This window comes from Hirundo rustica, chromosome 12 (assembly GCF_015227805.2).
Source record: "Hirundo rustica isolate bHirRus1 chromosome 12, bHirRus1.pri.v3, whole genome shotgun sequence".
Classification (NCBI taxonomy): Eukaryota; Metazoa; Chordata; class Aves; order Passeriformes; family Hirundinidae; genus Hirundo; species Hirundo rustica.
The window spans coordinates 2624540-2636713 of NC_053461.1; the positions used below are offsets into that span (position 1 = coordinate 2624540).

The 12174-nt window shown below is 38.6% G+C and overlaps 1 protein-coding gene across 2 annotated transcripts in view; it reads right to left on the reverse strand.

Annotated features, from left to right (window-relative positions):
* Positions 1-8567: 8567 nt before the first annotated feature.
* The window catches only part of CACNA2D3 (calcium voltage-gated channel auxiliary subunit alpha2delta 3), a 396842-nt gene continuing 393235 nt past the window's right edge, over positions 8568-12174 (reverse strand). For both annotated transcript variants that reach the window (XM_058422243.1, XM_058422242.1), the window contains 3 exons: positions 10710-10825; positions 9804-9883; positions 8568-8975 (listed from right to left, as the gene is read on the reverse strand). In XM_058422243.1, coding sequence (XP_058278226.1) covers positions 8883-8975; positions 9804-9883; positions 10710-10825 — 289 coding nt within the window. In that variant the 3' untranslated portion in view covers positions 8568-8882. The remainder of the gene's footprint in view (positions 8976-9803; positions 9884-10709; positions 10826-12174) is intronic.

Here is a 12174-nt window from a genome sequence, read left to right on the forward strand (position 1 = left end):
GAAACACCAGGTAAAAGCAAAGAGAACTGAAAACAAAATGCTTCTCATTTCGGGGCTTCTCAATGGATTTTCTTTCCTAATTTTACCTCCCATCTCATACATCCAACACTTTGGAGGCAGTAGGGAATGTAGATGAATGGAGGGGTAGGGAGCAGAGCATGGATAGAGGGAATGCTGCCACACTCTTCAAACTCACCAGGAGACAAGGATTTACATTCTTTGCTGAAGACTGGACCAGGAGCTCAAAAGAGTCATGCTGTCACTTGAGAAGCCAGCTTGAAATATACACGGCCCATAATATTCCATGAATTATGGCACTCCAGTGCATAGGCATAGGTGGGGTTAAGAAGGTGTAATGAGAACCAGAAAGTGAGGATGTGCTTGGATGCCATGTTGCTTATCAATGCCTGCATAAGGAAAATAATGCTCCTTACAACATCACTATGTCCCAGACCTATGGCATATACAAATAGACATATACACACACTCCCTATAGCAGTGCCAAACTGATCTTTCTGTTTCTAATGGCAGCAGACTATATGAGAACCCCAAAAACATTCACTGAGCTCTTTTCCTTCCTCTGTATGACACTAGAGTTTGGTGGTTTCTTGGGTGTTTTACGATTGTTTTTCAAAACTCATGGAAAAAAAGTGAGTAGGAATAGAAACACAAAATGGAAGGATTTAAAAGGACCTAGAGCTCTATAAGCAGAAAAGATCCATCATGATAAAACTATGGAGAAGAAACAGATGTGGAGTCAGTAGTCTCTAAAGACTGGAACAAAGAGTGATAGATCAATTTTATATTCATTTGCTTTCTCTTTCCTTCTTCATGAATACTGTGATTGTGCCTCTTCAGTGATTATCCAGCCGCTAAAAAAACCCCAAACCTGATCTACTGATACTTTCAAGCATTGTCTGTTTGATAAGCGCCTGTTTTTTCATTTATATGAGTTGCAAATGTCTTCCAGAAGACAGTGCTGGTAATAGAAATTTATGTTTCTAGAAGTTCAGTAACAAATGGGCCAAGAGCCTTTTTGGGAACATTTTGCAATGTTTCACAGGTACTTACTTATGTTAAGGCTTTAAGATTAGTTTAATACTCTCTTCTTCCAGAAAGCAGACTTTTTAGGATATTATACTTCAGGGCTTACAGGCACCATTCAAGATTTCTCTCTTTGAGAGAAAATGTGACTTCTGATAAGCATGATAAATGTATATACTTTAAGAGCTATTTTTCAAATCAGCTTCTTTACTTATAGCACTGACCTTAAAATAACAGATACTTTAAATGAAGAGCTTTATATACTCCAGCTAAAGATATGGAAAAGATACCTGCCCCTACAATGCTGTTATTTCCATTAAAAAAAATGGCTAAGGCTCTAGCAGCACTTGTGAGATATAGGTGATTTTACACTTGATTTCTTATTCTGCGTTGATTTAGAAGATCTTCTCACCGGACACTGCAGTTTAACAGGCTGAACCTGCAGCTAATAGGTGAAATTCTTTGGAGCCATATCTTCACATTGTTTGCACACAACTGACTGAAACCTGAGCTCCTCAGTTTTATTTCCTGATTTGTTCAATGTAGCAGTTCTGGGGAAAAGTATTTACAGCCCAGTTAGGTCAAGCACCAGACTACTCTTACTTCCTGATTGAAACACAAATGCAGAATCCCAGAGGATTCACGTCCTGAGCTCTCTATATTTTCATCTCCCAAACTGCAAAAAGAGGACAATACGGTAGAAGAATTCCAGAGGAAATCTGTTGAATCAAGACCAAACCAAGCTCAGTGGGTAGCTTGTCTTTTTGTTTTCCCATTTTTCAGAGTTTACTCGGAATAAACTTCCCTCCCTGTTCCCTTGTCTTCATCTGCTACAGCTTTCAGCCTGTGCTGTCCTTGCTTGTGCTCACTCTGAAACAGCAAAGGTGGCTCCTGGGCAGCTGCCCTGCCACAAACACAAGTATGCACCAAATTCTCAGGCACTGCCTGCAATAATGTGTGTTGTCTCTTTTTTTTTCATATAAACTGCTGTATACAGAAGCCACGAAAATGCCGTCCCAAAAAAATTCATTTCACTCTGTAAAACATTAAAAAAAAAAAATAAAAAGAAAGCTGAATCTTGTATGCCCTCCCTGTTCATAGCCAGCTTTACCAGCAGGGCTACATGAAAGGAAGAATATTTCCAAGAAGGTGGCATGAATATTTCTATTGATAGGTACAAGAGGACTGGGGGAAAAATATGTCAGTCTTCCCTTTCAAGAGACCATAAGCTTTCCTCTGTAGCCATGCTACAAGGGATTTTTTTTCTTGTGTAAGACTGAGGCAAAAGCTCAGGGAAAGGCAGGGAAAGCAGTATAAAACATAGAAGGGGGTTTCCTGTTTATTTTACTCAGAGTATTTAATTTTTTTTTGAATTAGGGTATCCTCCACTAATCTTAAATCTGTCAGATGCTAATGAAGATAGGGTTGCTGTATTTGGAAAGGAATGGGCAGGACAAATTTCCAGGTTTTCTGCCATGAATATCAGAACGATAAAGCCTTCTTCTCTCAAGTGAAACAGTTAAGAAATTCATGGTTTATCCTAATCTGAAACAGCATTGCCTTGAGGTCCCAAATGCAGGGCTGAAAATATGCAACAATCTTGGTGTATTAGAAGTTGTAGATCATTTACATGCTTGGCAAGGCAGTTTAAGATCATTGTTTACTGTTAAGGAGTTCTCAAGTGTTTATTGAAAAATATGTTAAATGTGAAACTTTTAAGTATCTTCTATTAGAAAAAATCCTCCAAGATAGACAGATGCAAATACATAATGACTGCCATATGTCAAAAGGATTTCATGGTTAAAAACTGGACTTAAACAATGCCCCTCTGAGTTCTCATAAACCCAAGTTTTTAAAGCTTTTCTTTTTCTTTTAAATAAAATCTGGAGGTTTTCTGCCAAGAAAACTTTTATCAGTGGAAAATAAAAATTCTTGACCTTTCTATATCTTGCAAAATATTTATCTTCCTACAGAGATCTCTGTTTATATCATTACTAGTGGACCTAAAGGATATTAACTAGATATCCCTTATTGAGTCCATACTTGTATGAATTCAAGTGTATCATATTAACTCCAGGTTTTAAGCAGAATTCAAAATATTCTTTGTTTACTGTTTCTCCAGAGGACAGATTTCCTGGGAGTTCTTGAAATTCTCTGAGTTTAGACTTTGAAAGTCTGAAGAAGAAAGAGCAGGAAGTATTGTCAGCTTTAAAGAAAAATGCCTTTCTGAAACCCACAAAGATCTGATGATGGGAAATCACAACTCTCCATTAGAGCCTTTATGACTGGGTTTCATGTCCTGCTTTTTAAAGTCTGCTGGAGATAATAAAATTACAAATTAATTGTTGCTCTGGTTTGTCTTTGATGCTTAGAAACTAGCAATGTAATAGATTACTTTCCCCCCCGCCTAATTATTTCACTCACATCTGTAGACATTAATCAGATGTACCTAAACAGCTTCATTAACTATAATAATATTGTCAGAAACGGGATTCTCTCTTAACTATTGCACATATCACAGTAATGTCTAGGAAGCAAGAACAGAAGAACCAGGAATGCAGCTGACTGCTTCCAAATTGATTCTCCCCCACATACACCCCCCCAAACAAGATGGGCAAATGAAAAATAATATTTCATTTTTCCAGTTAAACCCAACTGACCAACGCCAAATGAATAACAAAGGAAAAACCCAAAACGATTCTGTGTTCCCTCTTTCAGGATTCATCTGAATCCACACACACACGTTGTATGTGTGCCCCAAGGATTCTCAGTTAGTGCAGCTATCCCAGCTAGTCCCGACTAGCTTCCTCTGTTAAACATTTAGCACTCTGCCTAAGACATTTAAATAGCTGATTCAAAACACTTCTCACCATGAACTGAAACCTGATCTTCCCTTTCTCCTGGAAGTGAAATGCCCAGCATGTTAAAGCTGCAAACTAAATCCTAACATAGTCAAACAAACCCAGCATTAACCACTTGAACTCCTGGTGTTAAGGTTCAAACCTGACTCAGAATTGTCAAGTGTAACCTTTTCTTACAAGGCTGCTTTAAACATACATATAAGTGCAGTTCAAGACCACATCTGGAATGAAAAAAACAGCTTTCCAGCTTGATCTTACAGAGGCCCTACTAGCTGTCAACTCCTTATAACCTCTTGATAAAAGAATTCAAGTAGGAGATAACCAAATTCTGCACTACTTGAATGAACCAGAGCTTAACTCTTCAAAAGCATCTTGGATTTTACAGTACTGTGACGTGACATCCTGGAAATTTATTCCTCAATTCCTCAATTCCGTTTAAAGATAACAAAGGACTTGCAATTAATAAGGAAAGCATCACAGGGAACACAATTGCTTCCACGCCACTTTTTGTGATATCGCGTTGATTTTTTTCAATACTATTTTGTCAATTTTGTGTGAATTGCCTGAAAATTTCTACATTGCCAGCACACCTCATTAGCTTCCAGAAGCTGTGAGCAGAGCGCAAATGTGAGCTTTTGACACCTGTTGAGGTGTTAGGGGGTAGTGTGACACAAACACAATTACCTGGTTATTCCTGCCAGAGTCACGAGCAATTAAATCTGCTAAGACTGTTGAAAAGGAAATTGTCTTAAGGTTTTAGTCTCTCACCACTTGGATGGCTGGATCAATCCATAGTTTGACCTGGCTACTCTTAATTAAGACACCATGAGACTTAGGACAAAATAATAGAAAATGTCTAATGTAGGAACAATCAATGAGTCCTTCCTAAATTAACACCGCGCTTTGAAATTCTTCAAAGCATCTGCTGGGCAGAACCGTGGACTTCACAAATAATTTGTACTGAAGTGCAAACAATAAAATAGTTACCCACAGTCACCATGGGAAGGAGGGAAAAAGTCTGGAAGAGTTGGAGACATATCCTTCCACCCAGAGCATCACAAGAACAGACTCTGAGTTGGTGTGTCCAAGTTATAACAGCCTCTTCCAAAAACTGTTCTTGGGAAGAAACATAGGACTGAATCTTGAGGAGGACATTAAAATCCTCCCAAGGAACTAGAGCAAGAATATTATTATATTGGAGGAAATATGATCTGAGCTTAAGGGCCAAAGGCTAAAGACAAGAGAGAAGAAAATTGTCTTGAGACTGGATTGTGATAAACTCCGGTGAGACCTTCTGGGCTCTGTACATGGGAACCATTTCTCTCTCAGGAGATACATGGGAGCTGGACCTGCCACAGGGAATATGTTGCTGTACACCAGATAAATAGCAAGGCAGCTACTCGGGGAAGGATTTGAACAAGTAGAAAAAAAGCTGCATATTATTGGGAGCATCTGAAGCAGCTCAGGGAAAAAGAATAATCAAATAGGAAAATTAGATTTAAATATTTTCCACGGGTGAAAGGTTTTGATGCACTCTTCTGCAGAAGACTTTCCAATTGTGAGTGCCTGTTTACATTAAATCTGCACGAGCTGGAATTTCTGAGGCACAGAATGTACCAAGATATAAAAGTCCTTGAAGGCCACAAAGGGCTCAGGAAACACATGGAAATAACTGGAGGCTTCCAGCCACAAAACTTCCGAGCCAAACTTCTATTTTACTTCGTGAACTCAAAGGGCTAAACAGGCCAGTGCCTTGTTCCGGGGCTCCTGCTCTCAGAAGAAAACTGAAACAGCCTCTTGAAGCTATTTAGGTAATGAAACAATTACTGCTGCTTTTAAATATCTTCTTGCCCAGGGCACCCACCTGTGTCGCTGAACACACATCTTGCAGAGCTGGCCCTGGCAGCGAAGCGCAGTGGCTCAGGCAGTCCCAGCGCCACAAAAACAATGAGAGGAGATAGCACAGCTGTGGAAACCTGCCCCAGGCTCTCTGGCTTACAGGATTTTAAAGGAGTGTTTGCAGCACTGACAGTTGTGGACAGTTTTCCCACACAAAACTATTAGAAAATGGAGTGTCCGTGGCCAGGCCTGAGCCCCCAGACAGCTTTTACTTTATCAAGATTAAAGGAAGAGGAGGCAGCTGGGGCTAATAAGTTGCAAATCAATGCCATTAGCAAGGAGAGTAAAGAAGAAAAAAGATCCAAGCCCTGCAAAAGCTAAAGCTTTTAGTTCTGCCTCTTGCTGTGCAGAAAATGATTGAACAGTTGTCCCAGTTCTCCTTGGATTTGTCCTCAGATTCAGGGAGATAAAAGATACAGAAAATGTCAGAATTTCCTGTTTATTAAAACTACATGTAGCTCACACATATGCACATGTACGTATGCATATGCACACATATTTGTTTTGCTTTTTACTGCAACTGACTTTGCATCAGACCTTGCATAATAATTTTAGTATTTAAGAGGAACAGCATCTCGGATTAGTGAGGTAATGGAATTAAATTCCATAACTTTCTATGACTTGACACAGGCACAGGAATGACAGCACAGACCCACTTCATGGTAGGATATCTTCACAGCTTCAGAGTTAAGGACACAGAGACCAGCGGACTCAAGCACGAGCATGAGATCAGCTTTCCTGGAAATCTGTTTCAGCCAGGCCCTGATCTCTGTCCCGTGAAGCTCATAACCATCATTTCTGTGTTCAGGCCAGGCTGCTCCTGCTGCAGCCATTTCCTCTGGAGAAGGGACTGACTGGCGCGCACACACACACACCCTGGAGTCTCTTGGCCTTGTGTCTATTTTTCCTGACTGGCTTTATCAACCTGGGTTCACACTGCACCAGAACCTGCCAAAGAATAGATACAAAATTAAAAAGATGTCTTCAATAAGTACTTTATACTCTCTTGCCACTCTCTGGCTCCTTTGTAATTAAAAAATTACCCATCTCTTTCCAAAATGAACAATGAATTACTATTATGGATTTTCACCTAGATTCTGTAGAAATAAACTTTCTCCATTCATGTAATTCCTTTCTTTGTAAGCAATGATGATTAACACATCAGACAATTGTATGCAGAGCTTTTCAATATCTACAATGAGAAAGATGCTTTTTTTCACTTTCTACTAACAAGGAAAATCACCTGTATTGTATTGTATTGGCTATAATAATTAAATATCATTACAGAATAATTTAATCAGATATACAAAAGTGTTTTGAGCCCGCAATGTTGTGAATTCTGGAAACCCAGATGGAGAATCAGAAGTTAAATGCTTTATTTATAAAGAATTGACATTCATTTTTTTGTGACAATGATGGACAGTAAGGGAGCTCAGAGAAAAACCAAGTAAAGAACCGCAGGATATCCAAGTCAGCCCAAGTGGAGAAAATGCCTTGAGTTCCCAATGTGCTTAGTAAACACAGCATGTCACTAGGACAACAGTTTGACTGAATCTCAGCTGGAAAATTATTCCATAGTGAGAGATTTTGAGACCAATAAGCAGGGACAGAGAAGTCTTTAGAAAGACACTAAAAAAAAAAAAAAAAAATAGAGGAAAAGAAATTTACGAGTACAAAGACCTGTATGGTTTCAGAATCAGAGGGAATACCAGTGCATTTGAATCCATTAAAGCATTGGAGTGGGAATTTTGTTTTACTAGTTCTTCCCCTTACAAGCTGGATAGTATTCTCTAAAACAAAGCCCCTCTCCGTGGCCTAGGTCCCTGTCCCAACCAGGATACGCAGCAAATCTGCTTAGCATTTATCCAAGGCTGAAAGCAAACTCACACCCAACCAGGAAACTGCAGTCTCCAAGCACCAGATTTAGACCAGTGGCATTTTATTTTGCATTTAATGTATTATATTGTTAGGAGGACAGGTCATCATTTGATAGCATTCTGCTTCGTATAAAACTCCAAACACAAACTGAGATCACTGTAGTTCAAAGATCAAGATCTTCAGCAAATACGTCCACAGCAGGGACTTTGCTGCCAATTGCAAAAGGAATATGCTCATCTTTATTACCTCATTTCCCTTACAGAGTAGAATGTAGGGCCTGGAATAAAAAGCATACTGGTCTAGATCTTTGCCTGCCATCAGGGACACTCAGTGAAAACCAATAATGGGTTCTGCTGACACAGATGTGTTGCAAGCCAGACTTTCTCTGCTTGTCACTTTCCTCCTGATGAGCTCCTGTCTGACGTGAGATCTGGAGGGCAGAACAGCAGCAGAACAGCGTCACCCTTTGATGTGGGCTACCCTGCATGTCTTCCTGGCCCTTTAGACAAAAAGAACTTGATTTTTGCCATCTGCAGCCAAATCAACCAATCTGACCCAAAGCTTGCCTAAGTTACAACCGAGGCTTTGATAAGGCTTTGATTCACTTTCTTAATGCAGATATTTTATAGCTATTTCCAGAAACCAAACATTTATAGTTCAGCACCATGTATTACCTGCTCAGCTTCACACACACACAGGTACTGCCTTAACTTGTCAATAAAAGCTCTTCTGCCCTGTTATAAAAGACAAGTCCCCATTTCCTTCTCTGAGCTTTTTCAGAAAGAGGCTAAAAGCATAATAAAATATCATCCATTTATTTTATTTTCTTCCCATCATTCATTATTTGAACAAATATATTAGCATACTTAAAATACACTCTGAAACTGTGATTTTAATATACTTTATTGAAAAAAGTACACAGTTTAAATTGTTCTCAATGGGACAAAGCAATGGTCACCTCTATCTACCAAGTCCTTTTTTGATGGATCATGACTGCCATATGCCAAATTCACATCTGCATGACTTGCAAAGTAAAAAGTTAAACCTTTTTTCAACATATCTTTAAGAATTTATATCACCAACAGTTTAAAATCATGAAATGCTGATGCTCTGACTATATTTCATGTCCTCTATGTTGCACCATTTCCCAGTTCACAGTTTATCCAAGTTTTAGCATGCTGTTGAACACATCAGTCACTGTCACCTGGAGAAAATCGTCAATAGCAGAGCAAGAAGAACAAGAGAAGGTTTAGCACTAAGGCCTGAGACACCACCACATTCTCTTGCATTTTCCTAAAGAAAATAAAACAACAACAAAGGAAAATAAATACAAGCCACTACAGTCAATTATGACACATGATTTTTTTAGCAAACACAGGCATAGGGAGCACTGGTGCAAACAACAAAGCCCATAAATAAAATATACTTGGGAAGTAATATAAGGGTTTGAGTTGAACAAGTTTAGGTTTCAGTTTTTAGACTGGAACAACAAGCGCTACACCATCCCCTCCACTTTATACTTTAGATCTTGTTCTACGTTTCATTACACCATCAGAGGCAGAAATTAAAGTTACTCCAGAGTAAAAAGGATGAACCTATGCTGTACGAGCCACTGCAATCACATCCTGGTCTCTATCAGCTCTCCTTGGCACTGTGTGAGAGCATTGTGCAGAACACAGAGCAGTAAATACAAGTAGTGGAGGGGTTTCTATCCCTCCCAAGCAATATTATGTGTGAGCATAATGACTACAGCATGACAGGTATGATACTGGAGCTAATTACTGAGACAAAGGTTAACAGCACAAAGTTCCCAGCCGTCTCTAACAAGGAGCCCTGTGGTCATTGTTTGAGCCAGAGTAAGTTCTCTGATATTCCTGGCTGCCAGTGCTCACATCCCACCACGTTCTCTGACACACAAACCAGTCTGCAAAAGCAGCAGCTCAAGACACTGTCTACATGAGTACAAAAAAGACTCGTAGCAATTACAATTTCCCTCACTTCCCTGACTCCTGAATATTTCCCAACATTTCATCTTGGAAGACAGGCTTCCTATTAATTATTTTTAAAGAAATAAAAAATTTACCAGAGTTCAAAAGAAAGGAAAAACAAATAGAAACTCACTTCAGGGTGAAATCCATGACAAGATTCTGGGCGTCTTCTTATCTTCTGAGATTTTAACCGTTCACATTTAAGGGATTCATTATGTACAAGGCAGTTAAGGAGAGATGCTCTAAGCATTGCATTCTCATGGCAGTGTTTTGAAATGAATACAGTGAAAATCTTTCAGCTCCTTCCTTCCTCTCCATTAAAACCCCAAGGTTTTAATGGATGTGTGATCACCACAAGAAAAAGAAAGTGATTCCAGTGCTTTCCTCTCTGTGATCTATGTTTTGAACAGCACATGTGCACTTACACCACTGACCTATCTTTCCATAAGTCTGCAATAAAAGCACAATGCAGGCTGCTTTTGACAAATTCCAACTCAGGGAAAAAAACCAAATCCTGAACTACCTGAACTACAGAACAGCAAAAAATAGGAAGTGGAGCAACCAAAAATCAAGCAGTATATTTACTTTGTTAAATTTTTGTAGTTTTGGAAAGCAGCATTCTGAAACATTTTCAATGCTCCAGTCAAACCTTAAATAAAGAGATATCTGTATTAGAAGGACTTCTATACGTTCCAGTATAATGAGGTCCATCCCTATAAGAAAATTACATACTTCATACTTAGTGCCTAATTTGAAATGCTTAATATTCAGCTGTCCAAAGATGATCATGGCCTTATGCTACATAAGATCCACGTAATATTGCATAATATTTAAAAAAAAAAAAAAAAAAAAAAAAAAAAAAAAAAAAAAAAAAGAAGTGAATTTTCATTGAAAAAATAGTGAGAACGTATTCCCAGACTGCTTAATTTCAAACAGCACATATAATGGGTGAGGATGTCATGTATTGCAACTTTTCCATGTTAAGAAATTCAGTATTTGCATCTTGAATCTCTTTCTGAGCAGTTTGTAAATAAAAGGATATACCTTATTTCTATAGGTGCCATGGTAATCGGTGGGATAGAATCACAGAAGCACTCATTATCTACTACCACCATGAAGAGGTTGCTACTTGGGATCTGCTGGATAACAAAAGACCTGAAAATTAAAAAGAAAACAGATAATGGCGACATTATCATCATCACTGGTTCTTACTGGGAGTTTATCAGACTTTTACATATTTACAGTCTGGAAGGGAACAGACCCACAACATTAATGAAGGTTCTTCTGCAGCCGTGCTCTGGTAGCTCAGTCTCAAACTTGAGTCTCTACACTTGTATTTTTAGGGCCTTTGTATACTCTGGGTCTTGCTTGAAGCAACACCAACTCCTGATCTCAGCTTTCATCTGACCTCTTGAGAGCCAGTTTATTATTGAGCCAACAAAACAGAGATTAGGCCTCAAAAATCTTCCAAGGCAATTTACTTTAGAATAATGGCTATCTGGTATAAATACGGTGATAACTTAGTACCATGTTCAAATGAAGACAGAGTAGGCAAACTCAAAGGGAGAGCAAAAAAAATAAAGAATTTTTTGTAAGAAGGAAAGCACCCAGGCGAGACCAGAGAAGGATCCTATGGGCATCAGTCAGTGATGCACAGAGTTTCAGAGAGCTGAACACTTCAGCACATACCATAGAGAAAAGGGGCAAAAGGTAGAGCCAAATAGAGACTATTTAGCTTTTCCTTTAAAACTCAGGACACAATACAAAGAATGGCTTTAAGGCTCAGACACAATTCTTCATGAAATTTTAAAACAATCTGTTAGAATTTATACATTTTATCAGCAGCATATTGGCCATCTCAAATATCACTGAAATCTGGCAATTCCAAGAATTAGGTGTTTTGCAGCATGGTTTGCTGGTGAATGTACAGAACGCTAAGTGAGGGTTTGAGCACCAAGAAGATGTGGAGAGAAACATATTTTTCCTCAGACATCTTTCTTTAAAATACATATTGTCTTACTATAATAACCCCCTACTTTTTCCAAAGATCACAGAAGATGAAATAGCAGAGAGGGCAGGGAATATTTAAACCTAGCCTAAGAAAAAAAATTTGGAAAACTTTCTATAAAAATGTTGCCAACGGAAAGATTAAATGCTTTTCAGTATTTTTTAAACTTACTGAACCTCCATTAAAATTACACTTAGAGTGATCTGCAATATGTTAACTTTATGTTTATACATGAAATATACATTTATGGCATAATGTAAAAGGCTGAACTTTATAAATGTACCTACCAAACAGCTGGAGCATGTAGCAAGACTGACATCATTGTAATGGAGCATCTGTGGCTTTGTGGATTTGTGTGTGGGAGAAATGGGGCCAATAAAAGGAAAGGAGGGAAAATCTTTAGCAGGCAATAGCACCAAAATTGTACTGCATGGATTTCTCAAAACATCTACGAATAAATCAAACAGTAAAGTATAGAAAAAACCATTACTTTTAT